Source organism: Dendrobium catenatum, unplaced genomic scaffold (genome assembly GCF_001605985.2).
Source record: "Dendrobium catenatum unplaced genomic scaffold, ASM160598v2 fragScaff_scaffold_253, whole genome shotgun sequence".
NCBI classification, from domain to species: domain Eukaryota; kingdom Viridiplantae; phylum Streptophyta; class Magnoliopsida; order Asparagales; family Orchidaceae; genus Dendrobium; species Dendrobium catenatum.
The window spans coordinates 299,654-318,558 of record NW_021318715.1 but is presented as its reverse complement, the minus strand read 5'-3'; the positions used below and the strand labels follow the sequence as shown (position 1 = coordinate 318,558).

Genomic DNA, 18,905 nt, shown 5'->3' with positions numbered 1-18,905 from the left:
ATCTATTAGAAAAATTATATTTCACACAAGAGTCTTATAATCACTTTTAAAAAATATTGGGGTTATCCAAAATACGAAAAATTATTACGTGCCAAAGTTGAACGCGTTCAGACGTTAATTCGGAGCTGCCATATGACGCAATGCAAAATATGTTGAATGATGTGACGCTTCCTGATTGATCTCGAAATGTATTCGATATCGCACGTAATAATCTATCCCCCAAATAAACCCTTGAAAAAAATGGTGCACTTACCATGCAACAAGTGAGTTTAATGATTATCCCTTATCCATCTGTATTGCTCTTAATATTATTTTTTGAACACAATACCTATAGTTTATTTCAGTAAGCGGTAAACGAATTATTTCTTCTAACTGGAGGACCAAGCGGGCAGCTTCCAAGCTTTTCCATTTTGAACCCCAAAGCCTCGAAACCCTAAATTAAGCCTCAGTAAGCTTGCATTCTTCTTTGGCTACAAGATTATTACTTCTCCGGCAGAAGTATCCTCGAGTACGCGCCGAGTATGAACATCTTCAAGAAGAAAATCACATCTAAGGGTTAGATTTCTTACTATTTGTTTTGCTTGACAAATTTAGGTTATATTTCGTTGAATTTGTTTTTCCTTGCACTTTTCCTTGTTAATTGGCGGGAGATTGTGTATTTGTGCTGGTTTGAGATTTTTCTCGGGAGATTTGATCGTATTTGTCTTGATTTCGATTTCCTTGCCTCTTTTGATAGTGTTGGTTGTTTTATTTCATGCATTGCAGATGCTCTTAGGAACAGTAAAAGAGAAATGACTGTCGCCACTAGAGGTCAGTTCCCTTTACTCTTTTTTTTTTTTGGCTTCCTGCGTTACAGATGCTTTAAGGACAAGTTAAATTCATTTGTAGTTGCAATGAAGCAATAAAAGCCAGCAGATTCAGTCTAATATTGAGGGATTCTGAAAGAAATTAGCAGATCAATGATAGAATAGCAAGATGCATGCAGTTTGCAAACAGTAAAGTTGACATTTCATGTCACTGTCAAGAGGATAGATGGGAAGAGTAGCTTTTTAATGAATCTAGTTCCATATTGTTAGGACAAGGGTAATGAGGATAATGCCTGGGATTATGAAAGAATTTTACTGTTTTCTTCGAAATGTACTGCTGGTTTTTGATAGATAGCATGTTCTAGACCCTATTTTATTTTTTTTAAGAGTGATCTATGAGTTAAACTACAGAGATTGGTACAATTTTAAACTTGTGTTAAATAATTTAGGAAGATCAGGTTTTTGATGTCAACTTGTTCTTTCAGGCATTGAACGAGAGATTGCATCTCTGCAGTTAGAGGTCTGCTATCTCATTAGTTGTGCTTAAAAGAGAACCGTTTGGCAATCTGAGTGTATTAATTAGGATACCTTCTATGAGAATTCTTGCAGGAGAAGAAGCTGGTTGCAGAGATAAAGCAGACTGCCAAGACTGGAAATGAGGTGGATTTGTTGAGTTTTATTTTTTTGCTTATTTTAGTTTATTTTTCTGTTATGGTACAATGGATTTTAATGCCACAAATGATATGCTTTTATTTGATAAGTTTCTTTGTTGGAGTAGCTCGCAGTTTCTAACTTATGTGATTTCAGAATATTTAAGAAATATTCTCATACTTTTTTGAGCTTGTTTTCCAGGCTGCTACTAAGATCTTGGCTCGTCAGCTCATACGGTTGAGGCAGCAAATCACTAATTTGCAGGGTAGCCGTGCTCAAATAAGAGGTGTGGCTACTCACACACAAGTAAGGAGTATTGAATTTCATTGGATGCATCTTAATGTTTGCTAGTTCTTTTTTTCGAAAACTACATTTTATGATTTCATTCAACTCCCCAGGCCATGCATGCAAGCACTTCCGTTTCTGCTGGGATGAAAGGTGCAAGCAAAGCAATGGCTGCCATGAATAAGGTATGTATGGCATAATAATAAATGCTCAGATTGTATACGAGGGGTGCATACAAGTTAGATATGAGGGCATAATTTTGCACAACATTTTCAGCTTATAAGAAATTGCTATTCTGTTTCAGGAGATGGAGCCTGCAAAACAGGCAAAAATAATGAAGGAATTTCAGAAACAATCAACCCAAATGGACATGACGGTAGAACTCCTTAAAATCTTTTTTGAGTGTGTTCTTTTACAGTGATATTAGTCGTTTTTTGGTCATTTTAAAGTTCCTATGAAAATTAATATTTCCCTGAAATTTTTAGCATGTACACACCCGCTTTTCTTTTCTTCTGTGATGGCTTAAGCACTGAAAAATTTGCATTGCTAAACTTTTTAATATAGGATTAGAATGCTTTTAGATAGTAAAAAGAAAACTTATTTGTTCTCGTATTTGTACCATGAAGAAATAATCTGCATTATTTATTATGAATCTTTTAAATAGAAAATATTTTCTTTCTGTAGCCAATATTTTTAGATTATTCCGATCACTATGATAATTGTGCTATATGATTTGTGTACTGATGAATAGCTTATGTTATCAAACTAGCATGTTAACTAGCTGAGATTGCCTTGTTTCTTATGTAAATTTTTATATGATAATTTTGACATTGGCCTATGACTTCTATCCAACTGTATTATGATTCCGCTTGTACTGTATTTAAAAAATGTTCATAATATTTAGCACTCCAAAAAGTTTTTATTTTCTTTCAATGAACCCATTTCAGCTGTGATGAAGATCTGCATATTCTGCATTAGATGAATGTTCATAATTTTTGGCATTTGAAATAGCTTTTTTAAATTATATTTTAGTTATTTTTATCAACCCCTTTTTTTATGAATAATACAGCCTGTGCAATACTAGTAACTCCATTTTTGTGTCTTTCTTGGGTTCTCTTGTCACTACCATAAGGAAATTAGGGAATTAATGATCAACTGCGTCCTTTTTTGAATCGGCTTCACCCTTTGAATCCCATCTAGCTATGATTAAGATCTGCATAATTTGAATTAATGTATTAAACAAATGCTTATACCATTTAATCCTTCAAAATTATGCTCCCTGCCTATGTTTTGAATCTTCTGATTCTATTCTGCAATTCTTTCTTCTGTCTCTATAATTTAGCCGGAGCAAGACTACTGATTTCGTTAATGCATTTTTTTGGCGGGGGAGTGCGGGGGGCACTTCTTAGTTGAACTTCCCTTCAGTTACCAGAAATTAAAAAAATAATAAAATAAAATAAAATAATAACCAAGGTTCACCCTTATTTGGCTCCTTTAGTAATTAGCTATTTGACTGCACCACATGCCACTCTTCACTCCAATCACTCATGTGATTTTGCAAAATCATGCCTACCTTAAAGTTAAAAGCATTTTTTCTTCTACTCAGTTCGGAAGTTCTTCCCCTTTGCTTATTATTTTGTTGGAATCTTGTTTTGTACATAGAACTCTCTAATGTCTCGAATGTGCAATCATCAAACAAAGTATGGCCTGGTATCTGAATGCTGATACTGTTATGTAAGGCCATTAAAATATAATGTTAAAGGGGTGCCCCGGTCTCAATAGTTTCGTACAATTTACGCATGGGTTTGTTATTTTTTAAAAAATTCTATTTATATGCCTGCCTTAAAGATACATGGTTGTCTTACCAACACATTCATGCACATGCACAGAGACTCCATCACACACAAGAAAAAAACAAACAAAAAACACAATTTGATATTGTACTATATGTATGTTATGAGAGCAATTGCTAAAATGCCCCCTCAAAACAATGTAACTTTTCATCCTCCTATCTCATTAAGTAGTTGTGTTGTGGCCAATTAATTCTTCCCCCATTTTTTTGTAATTGAAGAGATTTGGGTGTTTTTTGAGATAATTTTCCTTCTAGTTTGTACCAGATATTATTCCAATGAATTCTTTGATTTTTTTAGTATAATTGAAGGATTGAGTATTTTCCCAAGAGGCCAAGACCCAACAATTATTTTTATTTCTCACTATACATCTCTCTCTCTCTCTCTCTCTCTATATATATATATTTGTGTGCGCTCGCGCGTGCACGCTTCAAATTACTTTGATTTTCTAAATGCCCAAACTTTATTCTCGATGTAAGTTCTCTTTGGCCTCATCGTGCACTTAGTACATCACATTTTCCCTTGAGCAATGGAAGCACTACTTGATTCACCAAGAACTTGTTCTATATTGTGATCATAAATCATTATGGTTTTTGCAATAAAAAAAAAAAGATCTATATGCATAACCAGTGGGTTATTTTTATTCCAAAGTTCAGTTCTATGCTTAAGCATAAGACACTAGAAGAGCAAGCTTTTTTGTTGCTGTTTACACATTGATCACTGGGATGGAGGCTAGAATGGAACTGTATGCCATTAACGACGATTTTGTGGAGCTATGGAAATGTTCCATCTTCAACTCGCCAATTGCTAATTATACATTACAATAGGGTTATTTGTTCAAAAGTAATCAGTTGTGCACCCCAAACACATCCCTCTGAGCCCAGTTGATTAAAGATATGCATATTGGAGGATTGGCCTGGCATGCTGAATGAGACAAAACCTTATCACAGTTGCAAGCTTGGTTATTTTGGTTGAAGCTGCTTCTCGAGATGTCTATTGTTATGTAGCAAGGTGTTCCACCTGTCAAAATTATAAAGTAAACTCACAAAAGATGGATTTGTACACGTCATTTTCCATTCCAGAGATGCTTTAGGAAGATCTGAGTCTTCACTTTGTCTTATGATTGCTTAAGGCCATAGGGGATTCAATTTAGTTATGGTGGCAATGGATCGTTTCTCAGAAATGCTGCATTTCTGAGCTTGCAAAATGACTTTTGATGTTCTTAATGTTGCCCGAATGTTTTAGGGACATTATCCGATTACATGGAATTCCTTGAAGTCTCATGTTCAATCAAGGTGTCAATTTTCTAAGTTGCTTTTGGCGAAACTATAAAGAAGCTGCACACTGATTTGCTTTTAAGTTCAGCATACTATCTTCAAATAGACAGTCAAATGAAAGTTATAAATCACACACTTACTAGTATGATTTGGTATTTGCTGAGCGAATAGCTGAAGCAATGGGATGAGGTACTTAGTCATAGAGTCTGCATACAATTTTACGGTAAACCGATCCACTGGCAAGTCTTCATTCAGCATTGTTTACACTAAAGTCTCTAATCATGTAATAGATTTGCCCGTTTAACCTAAACTTGCGCAAAGAACCAAAAGAATTTGCTCGCATATTTTGGTTCCATGATCCAAAATGTAAAGGAAAAACTTTTTAGCCCCGTGCTCATTCTTACAATCAGCAAGCTGATAAATGACCGAGGCTTAAAGTGTTCGATGTGTGCAATTTAGTTATGATTTATATACAAAAATATCGATTTCCAGTTGGCACTTTTTCTAAGGTTTCGTTTAGGATAACATTCTTATTGCTTCTAAAGTAGCTTTTTGGTAAAAAATTCTTAGTTTAAATAATTTTTGTACCAAAAAATTGCTTTAGAAGACAGTAAGAAAGCTGCCCCAAATAAAGCCTAAGTTAAATTTGTGTGAATTAGGCCCCTTCCCATTTGCTTAAAAGATTATATGATAATGCTTATGGTATTTCCCTACCACCTGAATTAAACATCTTTCCTACATTTAATGTTTAAGACCTCTACGAATATCACCCTCCAGATGATGTTTCAATCAATGAACCTGAGTCAAGTTCTTATGAAGTGAAAGAGTATCTGGTGTATCCCACCAGCTCTATGAATCCGCACTAATTTTAGAAAATAAGAGCCATTAGCTTATATTGGCTTTCGGAGTTATTTTGTGTGATGAGCAGTGAGTGTAAAATATTTTGAAGGCAGGAGCTTTAGGAATTTTGGTGTATTGTTTCATGAAAAAATATGCAGAGTAAAATTTTGGTGAATTTCAAATTCACTTCATAGTTCATTTTTATGTGTTCAAACCTCATTGAAATTGGCTAAATTCAGAGTACACCACAAGCTAACTCTCTTGTTGATGCAAGACGCCCTCATGTTCAAGTTCATAGTTCTTCATACCCAAATCTAGGTGTTTAAAACTACCTCGTCGATTATTGACACCAAATCCTATGAGCTATATGAATGTGCCATATAGCCAAGAGATTTGATTCGTGCTAAAGAATAGAGAGCTAACTAAGCCTTCATTTGGGACGATTTTCTTACTGCTTCATAAAGCAACTTCTTAGTACAAAAATTAAAATTTTCATACTAGAAAGCTGCTTTAAGAAGCAGAAAGAAAGTCGTCCCAAACAAAACCTAAGGCTGCTTGCCGAAACTACCTCTTACAAATCAGTTGCATATGTAAGTGGCCAAAAGGTGAGAACTCAACACTAGAGTATTTGAAGCGTCAGATAGATCTGAGCTCTCTCTGTCTAATGGTTTTGGTATCATAGTCAAATCTTTATGAACTCATGGACCTGCTTCTTCACAGTAAGTTTGTGCTCAAGGTCACTTGGCCAAGTGGCCTAACAGGTTACTAAGAGTTGAAAGTATTGGATGAATGGGCATAACTATTGATGTATGATTGCAACAAAATTTGTCTTTCCAGAATGAATTAGTTGGTAGGATTCAAAGTATTTCCCAAATATTGTGGTTCATCTTAACAAGGCGTGGCATTTAAAATGTTGAAATATAACAAACTCATACTTTCGAGTGAAATGAATGGCTATAATGAATTGCTGTTTAATCAGAATTAATCCTTGTATTGTACAGGAACCATATCCCAGAGTCTCGTGGTTGATAGGAATAGTTAACCACATGGTTGAAGTGCCTATATATATATATATATATTTCCAGTTTAGGGTTAATATTTTTAGGCTTGTCGGTGCTTAAGGAAACATGATCTATAAAATTGAAGAAAAATCTTGGTTCGGTGGAGGGGATTATCTTAGAGTGTTGTTGAATGCACTTTCCTATTATATGAATCTTTGATTTCAAAGTTTAATTAAGCTAGTGTCAAGGGTGTGATGCACGTCCATATCTGTCATGTTTACCAAACCTTTAATATCTTTTTTTTAATATATAATTTATTGAATTAAAACAATAGAATATCTGAATATAGTGAATCTACTCTTCTTTCAGCTTGAAATGATGTCAGAGGCAATTGATGAAACATTGGATAAAGATGAAGCAGAAGAGGAAACAGAGGAGCTAACCAACCAGGTAATTTTTAAAGATATTCGCAGAAGTAACTTTTCTTCCTGTGAAAACAGTTGGAAGAGTAATGGTTATTTGCTTTTAAATGTTATTTTAAAATAGCATAGTTTTGATTTGATTTAATCCTGATTTATGATGTTTAGGTCCTGGATGAGATTGGCGTGGACATTGCATCACAGGTACCATTCTGTTTTACAAGAGTTTTCATACGGTTTATATTCATCAAAGTGAGAGTAAGCTGAATATAGTTATTTGCTTTTTACCTTCTTCAGCTGTCAGTTGCTCCTAAAGGTCGCATTGCAGTGAATAATAAGAAGGTCGATAATGCTGCAAGGTAATATTCCTATTTTATAAACTTGAACACGATAACAATCAATCAAATCCCATTCCTTGTATAGATTGCAATTTTTGTTTACTGCAAACACTCCCCAACTATAATTTCAAAAGTTTTCAAATTTTATAGATTTTTGTGCATTAGTGATGCGCATACGTGCATTTCATAAGAGATTATTAAGTGTAGAGACCAGACGCAGAGAATTGTTCGGTTTTATCTCTATGAACAATAAAAGCGCAGTAGTGAACAATAAATGTGCAGTGTATTGTGCTTTTACTTTTCATAGAGATAATCCAGGCAGTTCTCTGTGTTCGATTTCCATACAGAATAAATTCTCGCATTTTATATGAATGGAAATGTATTCCATATTATGATATGATTCTTAACCTTTTTGTGTAGCGTAATGCTTTCTTTGTGATTTTACTGAAAAGATCCACATATGGCAGAACTGTAGCACCGGAAACTGATGAGATTGATGATTTGGAGAAGAGGTTGGCATCCTTACGGCGAGCCTGACTGAATAATGATCATCGAAGTTCTGCATGAATTTGCCTGTTTAATATTAACGCTTCAGTTTCTTTGTATTCTTTGGATGTTTCTTCCTAGAAATAGATGCATCTTTGTATGGTATGCATTTGCGAAATCATTGAAGAATTGAGAAATATTTATATTTTTCTGCAATGGGATTTACATACATATTATTGAGTGATAATATTTTGTTTTAGATAAGATAATGTTGATGGTATTTTTTATATAATTTAGAGATTAAGGTGCTTATGTAAATATTTAAGAATTCAATGATATGAATGTAAGGGCTTATTTGGGACAGTTTTTTTTTTTTTCTAATGCAATTTTTTGATATAAAAAATTCTAATCATAAAATTTATACTAACAAATTGATTTAAAAAAAATAATAAAAAATTATCCCAAACCAATCCTAAATTCCCCTTTTGGTATTTGTTGGAATTTATTTTACATATTATCAGTTCTTTTATAGATTGAAACCAAGGTTCTTGAATTAAAAAAAGGGGGTTAGAATGGATTTAATAATTGTTAAATTTATTTGAGATAAATTTAACATAAAATTTGATTGATTATTCATTTAATTTATTTAAATAAATCTAATAATTTATAATCTATTTTAACTAAAATAGTTCTTGAGGTGAAAGAACTTCCTGATATAAATTTTAGTTAAATCATGATTTTCTTCAATTATAAAATAGAGCAACCTAAATGGAATTTAAAACTTATTTTGAATAACTTTTTTTTCCATTGAAATTTTAATTTGAACAAGCTGAAGATTTTGAACCTACATAAATGAAGTAACCCTTTCCTTGAAAAGTAAAAATAAAAAAAAAACATTTCATAATTTTTTTATTACTGCAATCACACATGAGATTAAATTTATTAATGTTGAGCTGTATCATAATAATCTGGTTAATTATGAAAGTTAATCAATGATTAAATTAAAAAAGGCCAAATGTAGCAATAGCACTTTCAATAGAGCTCACAATCAACCCCTTTTATCTCTGCTACACCACAAAATCAAGCTGAAGAGAAACTGCTTCAAATAGAGTTCATTAATTAGCAAACTCATCTCCTCCACATAGCAACTGCAAAAGAGAGAAAATACCTCTTCCAGCCACTGTGCCAAGCAAGCCATGGCACACAATTTATAAAATTACCAGAAAAGTTGCAGAAGCCGGCACAGCCGCGGCATCGCCCCGATCTCATGTCATCTCTCACCATGCTTAATTTCATCATCAAAATTCGGCGACTCGCCATAGGCTATGAAGCTCATATGCTTGCTTCCTTCTGTCATTACAGCTTTAACAGCCTACAGATAACAATCCATAAGAAATCATAAGAAATAAAAAGCTGCTTTAGAAAATAATAAAAAAAAATTATGTCAAATGAAGCCTAAAGCTCCGTTTGGGGGCGGCTTTGTTTCTGCTTCTTAAAGCAGCTTTCTTAAAGAAGCGTGAATCACTAATGAGAAATGAATTTTGGAAGATTAAAATTTTCTGCAGAATGAGGTTATTATACCTTTTCAATATCAGTGAAGATAAGAGGGTTTTCTCTGAGAAATTGCAGAGCCTTGTCCCTGCCTTGTCCGAGTCTATTAAAAAATTATAGAAGAAACAATAAGATGCTGGAGATTTGATGAAAAAAAAAAAATACAGAAAATTGTGATTGTTGTTTTCAATGCATAAAAAGGTATAAATAAATAGAATAGTCAGGTTTTATGTAGATTCTCAACAATACCAAAGTGAGGTTTTTAACGGGTTTATGAGATCTGTGGTCTTTCAGTAAGGCTAAAATGCTAAAACCAAGTTACAAGAAAACCTGCAGATAATTCTCTCCAAATAAGTACATTTTGATACATTTCTTCATCTAGAAAAGGCAACATAACTTTAAGGAATGATAAAAAATATGATGGGGCACATATATTAAGAAATGTTGATCTACACTAATTTGATTAAAGTTTCGTTTGGTACAGCTTTCTTACTGCCTTCTAAAACAATTTTTAGTATAAATTTTTTTAGTTCAAAAAAATTTTTGTACTAAGAAGCAAAACAGTAAGAAAGCCGTCCCAAACGAAGCCTAAATATGTGGCAAGGAAATTTACAAGTAATCTGTGCAAAAAGTACAAAATGTGACCTTTGATCTCCATAGCTATACCATGAACCCTTCTTTGCTACAACATCCATTGTTTCAGCACAATCTAAAACACAACCCTGAAGTTCAAGTCATCAGTAGAATTATTCATTATAATAATCAATAGGCTGAAATTGGAACGCAAATTCCACAATACCAGTTTGCCGACTCCCTCCCCAAATATGATCTCAAATTCTGCTTGCTTATAGGGCCTGGACACCTGAATTAAAGACAAAAATAACAACCTTTGTAAGAAGCATAAGTTTAATATTTAAGTTATCACCTACCAATTCATTTATCAACAAAATCATAATAATAAACAGCAAACAATTCATGTATTAACCCATCATAAAATACATAAATAACAACCCCTATGCAGACTTTGGGTTCGTTTGGAAAAGCTTTCTTAATGTTTTCTAAAACAAAATTTTAGTTAAAAAAATTTTTAATTAGAATTTTTTTACTAAAAATTCGTTTTAGAAAGCTATCCCAAACGAAGCCTTCATCAAAATTTAAAACTCTAATGAGCAATAATTATAGTATATGCTTTCTTTTAGTTGTAATAACCACTTCTTTAATTTGAAGCATGATAAAGTTTAACACCAACATGCAATGATCATACTAATATCCAGGTTCAAAATTTAAACCTCAAGCATGACAACATTGAGAAAAATGTCAAAATGATTCCTAAATTATTTATAGTGGTCGCTTAAACTTCGAACTATCTAATGTATCTAATTTAATGCTTTGACTCTTCAAATTTGATTCAAAATAGGCTATCAACTCATCAAATTTGAATCAAAATAATCTAATTGAGAGACTTTTTTATCATATTTGACAAATCAATAGACTAAATTGAACACATTATATTCTTGGGATCAATATAGTCAAATAAAAATAGTAAAAAGCCCATTTTGACATTTTTCTCTAAACACATTAATAAATATGAATTTAATAAATATTTTTTAAAAGGCTCTACAACATTGACAAATGAATGCCATTGATACTGACAAAGGGGTGCTTGAATACTTAGGAAGGTGAGTCAGTGTAATAATACATTCACTTTAAAATAGAAAGAGAATAGTATTACATACTTTGCTTTTCTGAACTCTTACACGAACTCTGACTCCAATATCTTCATCCCCCTTCATTATAAGAGGGATATGAGTTGACACAAGAATCTTGGGAAGTAAACATAGTTAAAAGCAAAAGAAAGCTTCTTCAAGCTCACAGATTTTATCTTCCCGATTGGACGGATCTCAAGGCGAAGTGAAGCAAAAAATTTCAAAGCAATGCCACCACTGGTAACTTCAGGATTGCCATAGAAAACCCCAATCTTGTCAAATCCAATAAAAAAAGGGTTACAATTCTGTAGAATCACAAAACGATAGTTAGATCTTGAATGAAGCAGGCAGATAAAACCTTGTATCTTATCTGATTCAAAAATATGAGGGTACAACCAGCTTTTGAGGCATTCCCTGACATTTTGCGCAAAGCTTGACTCATCAAGCGAGCTTGCAGGCCTATTTGTTGCATTCCTATCTCTCCCTATTCCAAATATTGCAACAGATGTACATTGATCAATGAGGACCGCATAGGTGGAGGGTGAGGCGAAGAACATTAATAATGAACTTACTTCAATCTCGGCCCTCGGCGTTAGAGCTGACACAGAATCAACACATATGAGATCTATTGCTCCAGATCTGCACATGCGATCCGCAACTGAGATAAAGGAATTGCAGTGAAACATATTAGCATGTCTTATCAACCCTTTCTAAGTTATATACATCACATGATTGATTGCAGTCCCCTTTGCCCCCGCTCAACCATTAAATTAGCATTTGAGATAAAAAAAAAAACATTTGAGATTTCACATTTACGATATACAAGAACAAGCAACTAAACTCCACTGTTTTATATTCACCAAAAAATTAATAAGAATGATGTATCCGAGCAAGTACATGGGTAAATGATAGTACAAAAAAAGATGCCATGAAAGTACATATTCTGTAAAAGATTAATAAAGGATAAATACTAGATATTGCCATTCATATGAGTAGGCTTTGAAACTACAGATGTACAAAGTTACTCAAATAATTGACAGAGATTAAAGAAAAAGGTAAATATGAGCATTGACAATATGGAACATTCAAGTACATTGAGCTTAAAAAACAAATGAAGATAGTCATACTAAGAAATATAAGGTAGGTAAGGACACCATAGATATAAATCCAACTCTGAATTCTCAAACCATGAAGAGGGAGGGAGGGAGGGAGGGAGGGTGTTTTAGTTGTAAAGACCAAGGTTTAAAATTATGCAATTGGGTATTGAGACATTTTCCATCTGTGAGGTGAGGCATAAGTCTCAAAATTTAAAAAATTACGTAAAGAAAAAATGAAGATTTTTTTTTGGTATAATAACCAAATAATTTATTAACATATGACAAAAGAAATAAATTGTCATATATATGAAGCACAAAAATACAAAAAATATAAATTGGCAAATAATAAATTATGTGAAATAGAATTGAAATCCAAACATCACAATATAAAACAACATATAATATAGTTCAACTCAAAATTCTATCTTGACATTTGATTTTTTTTAAGAAAAGCAATGGCATAGCAACAAAGAAATCATCAGCACTGTCATCACTAAAGAGGTCTTTATTTGAATCATCATCATAATGAATTTCTGTCTCCCTTGCCTAATCATCTGTGGAGTCCGATGTCTCACAATCTGCTTCTTTTTCCTCTATATCAATCGCTTTTCTCTTTCCTAAATATTTTTCATCAATATAAAGATGAGTAATACTTCAAAATAAATAAGTTTTAACAAAATAATTTTTATATGCCTTTTCCATTTTGTTCTTTTTGTGCTTGGATTGTGGTGGATGTAGATTCTCTATTTCTATCACCATCAAAAAAATCAACATTCAAATCTTCATCTTGTACTAAATCTTTAAATTGCGCAATTAGAGGTGCGCCTCAGCGCTATTCTCACCCGGAATGCGTCGAGAAGGGCACCTTAAGCAGGCTACGTAAGGCATGCCTCTAATGTACTTGAGGCGCACCTTGTCTCATTTCTGTAAGGCACTCGCCTAAAAAACAAATAAATTTATCTTTTAAAACTTAAACCTAAGTCAAGCAAACCTCATTCCGTCATGATGTGTTATTCGACTTCATTTGTTGCATTTAAGGTAGAGTTTTGAACGATTTCCTAAAATCTTCTTCGCCTTCTTTGATGACATTCCCTGTTGGATCAAGTCAAGACAGTTCGACAATGTTGCCTATTGGATCAGAAGTCAATACAATTCTACAACGATCACCCCTTTCACGTGTTTCACCGATTGAGTAGGTACCTAATCTTATTGCATTTAAAAAAAATAAAATTAGAGATTCTTTTTTTTTTGCGTGTTTGATAGATTTAAAATTTTGTTCTAGGTAATTTAGGGCATCAATAAGGTTTCCTATTATATACTAATTATAGATTAAGTCAATATAATAACAAGTTCTACTATGTTTACTTAACATACTTTAGATAAATTATGTATAATTAGTGAAACCAACCATATTAAACTCAATCATCTTTGCCTCAAGGAATTCATATATATTAAATGAGTTTTAATATTTTATATTCTTAGCTTGTTATTGTAGGGTTTTATAGAAGATGGTCAGAAGCAAAGATAAAATCACGTCGAGTCATAAGGACCCAACGTGGAAAAATAATACTAGAGTTAATGTGGGAGGTAGAGAAAAGTAATACGTATATTTGAAATGTAACTATTGTAAAAAAAGTGGTGTGACTAGGATGAAGGAGCACCTAATCATATCACATAAAAATGTCGCACCATGTGTCATAATGCCTGATACCGTAAGGGAAAAGATCAAGACATGCAAAAATAAATCAGTAATGTCAAAGCACCTAACATAGAGACAATTTGATGACATAGTTGATGTGGGCTCCTACAACGGGAGCAAGCGCAGCAGTTGTGATTCATCTTCTTCATTGCAACTTATAACCTCTAGGGGTGCAAGGGATTCGATTCACTGATGCATGAAACCCTTTGCACCCCTAGAGGTGATTGGTTATAATGAAGAAGATGAATCCCGACCGCTGCGCTCGTTCTCATAGTAGGAGCCTACATCAACTCTGCATCAAATTGTCACTATGCCAGGTGCTTTAACATTAACGACTTTTTTTTTTTTTTTTTTTGATAAATCTCCTCCCTAATGGTATCAGACACTTTGACACGTGGTGCGACATTTTTGTGTGATCCAGATAGGTGCTCCATTCTACTCACACCACCTTTCACCACTTTCTCACAGTAGTTGTATTTCAAATATACATACGACTTGTCCCTGCCTCCCACATAAACTTCATTGATATGTTATGTTAGATCAGCTCACGCGGCCCAGGCGAAACAGAGGCGGAAGTTCCGCCTCTACTGTACGTGTCGCTTAAGCCACCAGGTCCAAGGAAGCTATTTAGGAAGGATTTTTTAGGGAGTTGGGAGGGTAATTTCAAAGTAGGGGCTGTTTAGAGATTTCCTTCTGAATTGCATGCATTAAATAATTTGTTTTCCTAGGGTTAGGACATCTTGAATTTGGCTAAAATTTGATATCTCTTAGGTTTAAATTTTTGGGCTCTAGCGGCGTCTAGAGATTTGGGAAAGATAGATCATTCTCTCGAAAATAGGATCAATTGTATCTTGTTATTTTTCTTCCGTTGGTTTGATTATCGTAATAAAATTACAATTTTTTGGTTTTTCCTTTGGATTGATTGATCGTTCTCGTTGTTTTTGTCAAGATCGTTAGGTTTCACTTAAGATCTTTAAGTATTTCCTAACAATTTCGACGTTGGGTCCTTCCTATGACCCGATGTGATTTTATCTTTACTTCTGATTATCCTCGACAAAACCAAGCAATAACAAGTTAAGAACATAAAATATGGAAACTCATTAAGTATATAATAATTTTTTGACTCAAAGATGGATGAGTTTAATAAGGTTGGCCTTCACTACTTATACCTACTTTACCTACAGTATGCTAAGTAAACATAATAAAGTTTGTTATAATATGGACTTCATTTTTAGCTAGTATATAATAGGAAACTTTATTGAGGCCCTAAATCACTTAGAACAAAATTTTAAATCCATCAAATACAACAAAAATTATTAGATTTTCTCTAATTTTTTTATTCAATAAAATTATCGGCAAAGCACGTGAAATGGGAGAATGATGGCTAATATCGTAGCGAGCCAAGCTCCCATTGTTACTTCCGATCCAATAGGAAGAACGTTGTCGAATTGTCTTGACTTCCGATCCAACAGGGAATGCGTCAACCTATCCTGACTTCCAATACAATAAGAAACGTCGTCGAAGATGGCGAAAGAGCTTTTAGCGATATGGAATCTATAGATTATATTTTTACATTACGTCTAAAAGACATTTTAGCAATGGCTCTCTCTCCGCTCTCTTTTTTGACTCAATCAAACATATTGGATTCTCTCTCTCTCACACACACACACAAAAGCCCTACAACTTAGCTTTGATTCAATCAAGCCTCAAGTCCCAAAACCTTAGAGTTCAATGAATTTCCACATCTTAAGCTGATACTACTCATACTTATCCCGTACACCCTAATCGACTTCACGTGATTTTTTTCAAGTCGCCATCTTCCAAGCCCTAGCGGCTTCTTTGTATGAACTTTTAACACTTCATAATCAAATTTGAAAAAATTATTTATTTTATCTTCTTAATTAATCAACCCGAGCTTCTATAAATCATCACAATAATAAATATATATATATAATGAAATCAACTAACAATCATACATCTCAAAATATTTTATTATTCGTAAAATTAATATATAATGGCGAAGAGATAAATATAATTATTACTCTATCACAAAATTCTAACTATAAAATAATAATGGAGAATATAAACACAAAAAATCCTAAAGATCACTAAAACCTCACTCTAACTGGTCCTGACCCCTTCCCTGACCTAAAATCATAAAAATTCACATAATGAGTATAAAAGGCCAGCAAGTTACCAAAATTCAGTCACTACTTTCAATGCAAGACAAGAGAATCAATATGCATGCTCAGTTCTAATCAATATCAATCATCACTTAATATGAGCAATAAAAATGTCAAAATTTAATAACAATATCAATATGATCAATAAAATCATCCAATAAGCCATGCTAGTATGCTATGCTATGATGTATCAAAATTAATGCTAGTATAATTTTTTTAGTTCTATCTATCAATTCTTTAATGTAAAGCAAGGCAGGACAATCCAGACATCCAGCTTTAATGTGGTGTTTTCTTCCATACATCTATTATCTGTCATAACTATCAATCTGTCAATCTCATCTTATAATTCATTTTTTTATTAATCATTTATTTTCATAGGTGGCTTTTAATAATTATTTAAGAGTCGTCACCCTCTATGTGTTGGCGTAATTCAGTCAGTTGGTTACAGACTATAACTAGGATTACACCACCAACCTTTTATTTAAAGGAAAGTCTGTCAGCCCACCCTCTTGCACAAGGTATTATATTTTAATAGCCAACATGTACTCATCATAGTGTTAATATCAAGCCTTCCTTGCTTACGTACAAATACAATCTTTTTCATGCAATGTAAATCAATATCATGTGTGAGATGTAGAAACTATAAATACAAGAAAATCTATCAAATTTATCTATTATGCATTACTCCAAAAAAAATCATATCTTCTAATTTAACCAGTAAAAATTCAATATATTCTAGTCAAAATGTTCATATTGACAAGATTTATCACATACCAAAAGTTATGAAGTGAAAATTTTACCAATACAAAATTATCCTCATTTTTCAGTAACTAAAATACAAAATTGATCAGAAAAATATTGAAAACACAAAATTATTAAAATAAAAAATTGGGTAATGGTTCCTTATAGTGAAATGAGTGACTCTCCCAATAGGACCGACTGCCAAAAGTTGCTTTGCAACCTCCAAAACTTAGGTTTTTTTTCTCTCTCCTCACTTTTCTCTCTTAATTCCCAAATCTCATTCTCTGTTAGCCAAATATTTCTAGCAAAATGAAGGAACAAAAGGAATTTTCATGTTAAGTGGCTTAAGATGTTTTAAATAAAATAATAAAATAATAATTAATATAATTATATGAGAATGGGTTATGACCAATTGAAGTGAGATTGGAGAAATCTTTAAGTATTTTTTTATGTTATTTATATTCTCCCTTATCATTTTGTAGTCAGGAGTTTGTGATAGAGTAATAATTGTATTGATCTCTTGGCTATTGCATATTGATATTAGGAATATAATAAAATATTTCAAGGCATATGATTGTTAGTTACTTTCACTAGATATATATTTATTATTGTGATGATTTATGAAAGCTATGGTTGATTAATTAAGAAGATAAAATAAACAATTCTTCCAAATTTAATTCTAGGGTGTTACATAACTTTCGAAGTAAATCCACTAGGAGCCGCAGGTTTTTCTTACTGCATTATCTTTGTTGAACATCTTTCCAAAGGCACAAACTCAATTTTCTTGATCATTTTTGCATGATTGTTTTAAAGCCCTATTGATTCTATTTCTTCGCATAAGCTTTACACTCATCCAACGCCTCGTAGTTGTGTAAGCTAGCATCTTGGCCTAATGCTTTTTTGATATTTATTCCTCATCCACCAAAACTCTCAAGTTGCTCAATTTCTACTCGTAGTCCTAACATCTAAATATGTCATCTCTTCCTTGTTCAAATTATATGGCTAATGCAAATGGTTCCAAGCCTTTTACTTTGTTGGTCCAACTATAAATTCAATTTTTTATTTTTTTTTCTTTTCAAACTAAAAATTATTATAAGCGTTTTATGTTCTTAACAATGTTTTGTTTGTTCTTTTATTAGTGGTTTTAATGTTTAATGGCAAATATTAATGACGTAGGCCATTTATTTTGTTATAAATAATATTTTTTTCTTTTAATATTATTACGCTTCTTATGTGAAGCATGTGATTTGATACTTTATTGTGCAAAGCCTTCTATAGTGTGTTTGTATGTATACATATAAAGAGAGACAATCTATGTAAAAGAATAAAATGCTTTCTCCTTACAAATTTTACTCGACCAATAAAAAATACATACACATAAATCATCACAGATCTCACTACCATCTTATAGAATTTCCCCTTAAGTTTGAGAGCGACTTTTCTAGCACATAACAAGCCCGTGAACAATAGACCCAAGATATCGAAAATGTGTGCTTTTATTAAAGAATTGATTGCAAAAAGTCACCATTCCCCCACTAGATTTATTATTATTAAAATTACATTTCATATATTCAATTTAGATCTACTCAAATGAAAACCTTTACTCTAAGGCTGACCTCCATAATTCAATTTTACCTTCAACTCTCTCTTTAGTCTTATCTTTAGTAACGCATTTTAATATTATTTAATTTAAATAATTTAGTAATCGTATTTTAATATTATTTAAAAGTTTATAAATTAATAAAATATATTAAATATATATCAATTAAAATTTAAAGAGTGAATATGTGTGAAAGAAAAAACATATTTTGGATCTATTTATATACTATTGAGTATAAAAATAATAATATATTTAAAATATTTAAAATTATTTTGATAAAAATACAATAAATATTTTAAATGTTTAAGTAAATTCTAATCAACTTTAAATTTTTAACTTGTTAATATATTTTAATTAATTCTAAATATTATAGCA

The 18,905-nt window shown here is 32.4% G+C and overlaps 2 protein-coding genes across 2 annotated transcripts in view; one reads left to right on the top strand and one right to left on the bottom strand.

Moving 5' to 3' along the window:
• Positions 1 to 332: 332 nt before the first annotated feature.
• On the top strand, positions 333 to 8,217 carry LOC110099729 (vacuolar protein sorting-associated protein 2 homolog 2). Its single transcript, XM_020826980.2, has 11 exons — positions 333 to 555; positions 766 to 810; positions 1,292 to 1,326; positions 1,416 to 1,466; positions 1,659 to 1,763; positions 1,856 to 1,927; positions 2,047 to 2,118; positions 7,080 to 7,160; positions 7,298 to 7,333; positions 7,427 to 7,488; positions 7,935 to 8,217. The coding sequence occupies exons 1-11, from the start codon at positions 522 to 524 to the stop codon at positions 8,002 to 8,004; spliced, it is 663 nt and encodes a 220-aa protein (XP_020682639.1). The 5' UTR covers positions 333 to 521; the 3' UTR covers positions 8,005 to 8,217.
• A 692-nt stretch (positions 8,218 to 8,909) lies between these two features.
• The window catches only part of LOC110099733 (DNA repair protein recA homolog 1, chloroplastic), a 15,298-nt gene continuing 5,302 nt past the window's right edge, over positions 8,910 to 18,905 (bottom strand). Inside the window, exons 6-13 of the mRNA XM_020826986.2 lie at positions 11,783 to 11,868; positions 11,569 to 11,694; positions 11,378 to 11,482; positions 11,241 to 11,291; positions 10,304 to 10,366; positions 10,150 to 10,226; positions 9,535 to 9,607; positions 8,910 to 9,325 (exon numbers count right to left, since the gene is read on the bottom strand). Coding sequence (XP_020682645.1) covers positions 9,224 to 9,325; positions 9,535 to 9,607; positions 10,150 to 10,226; positions 10,304 to 10,366; positions 11,241 to 11,291; positions 11,378 to 11,482; positions 11,569 to 11,694; positions 11,783 to 11,868 — 683 coding nt within the window. The 3' untranslated portion in view covers positions 8,910 to 9,223. The remainder of the gene's footprint in view (positions 9,326 to 9,534; positions 9,608 to 10,149; positions 10,227 to 10,303; positions 10,367 to 11,240; positions 11,292 to 11,377; positions 11,483 to 11,568; positions 11,695 to 11,782; positions 11,869 to 18,905) is intronic.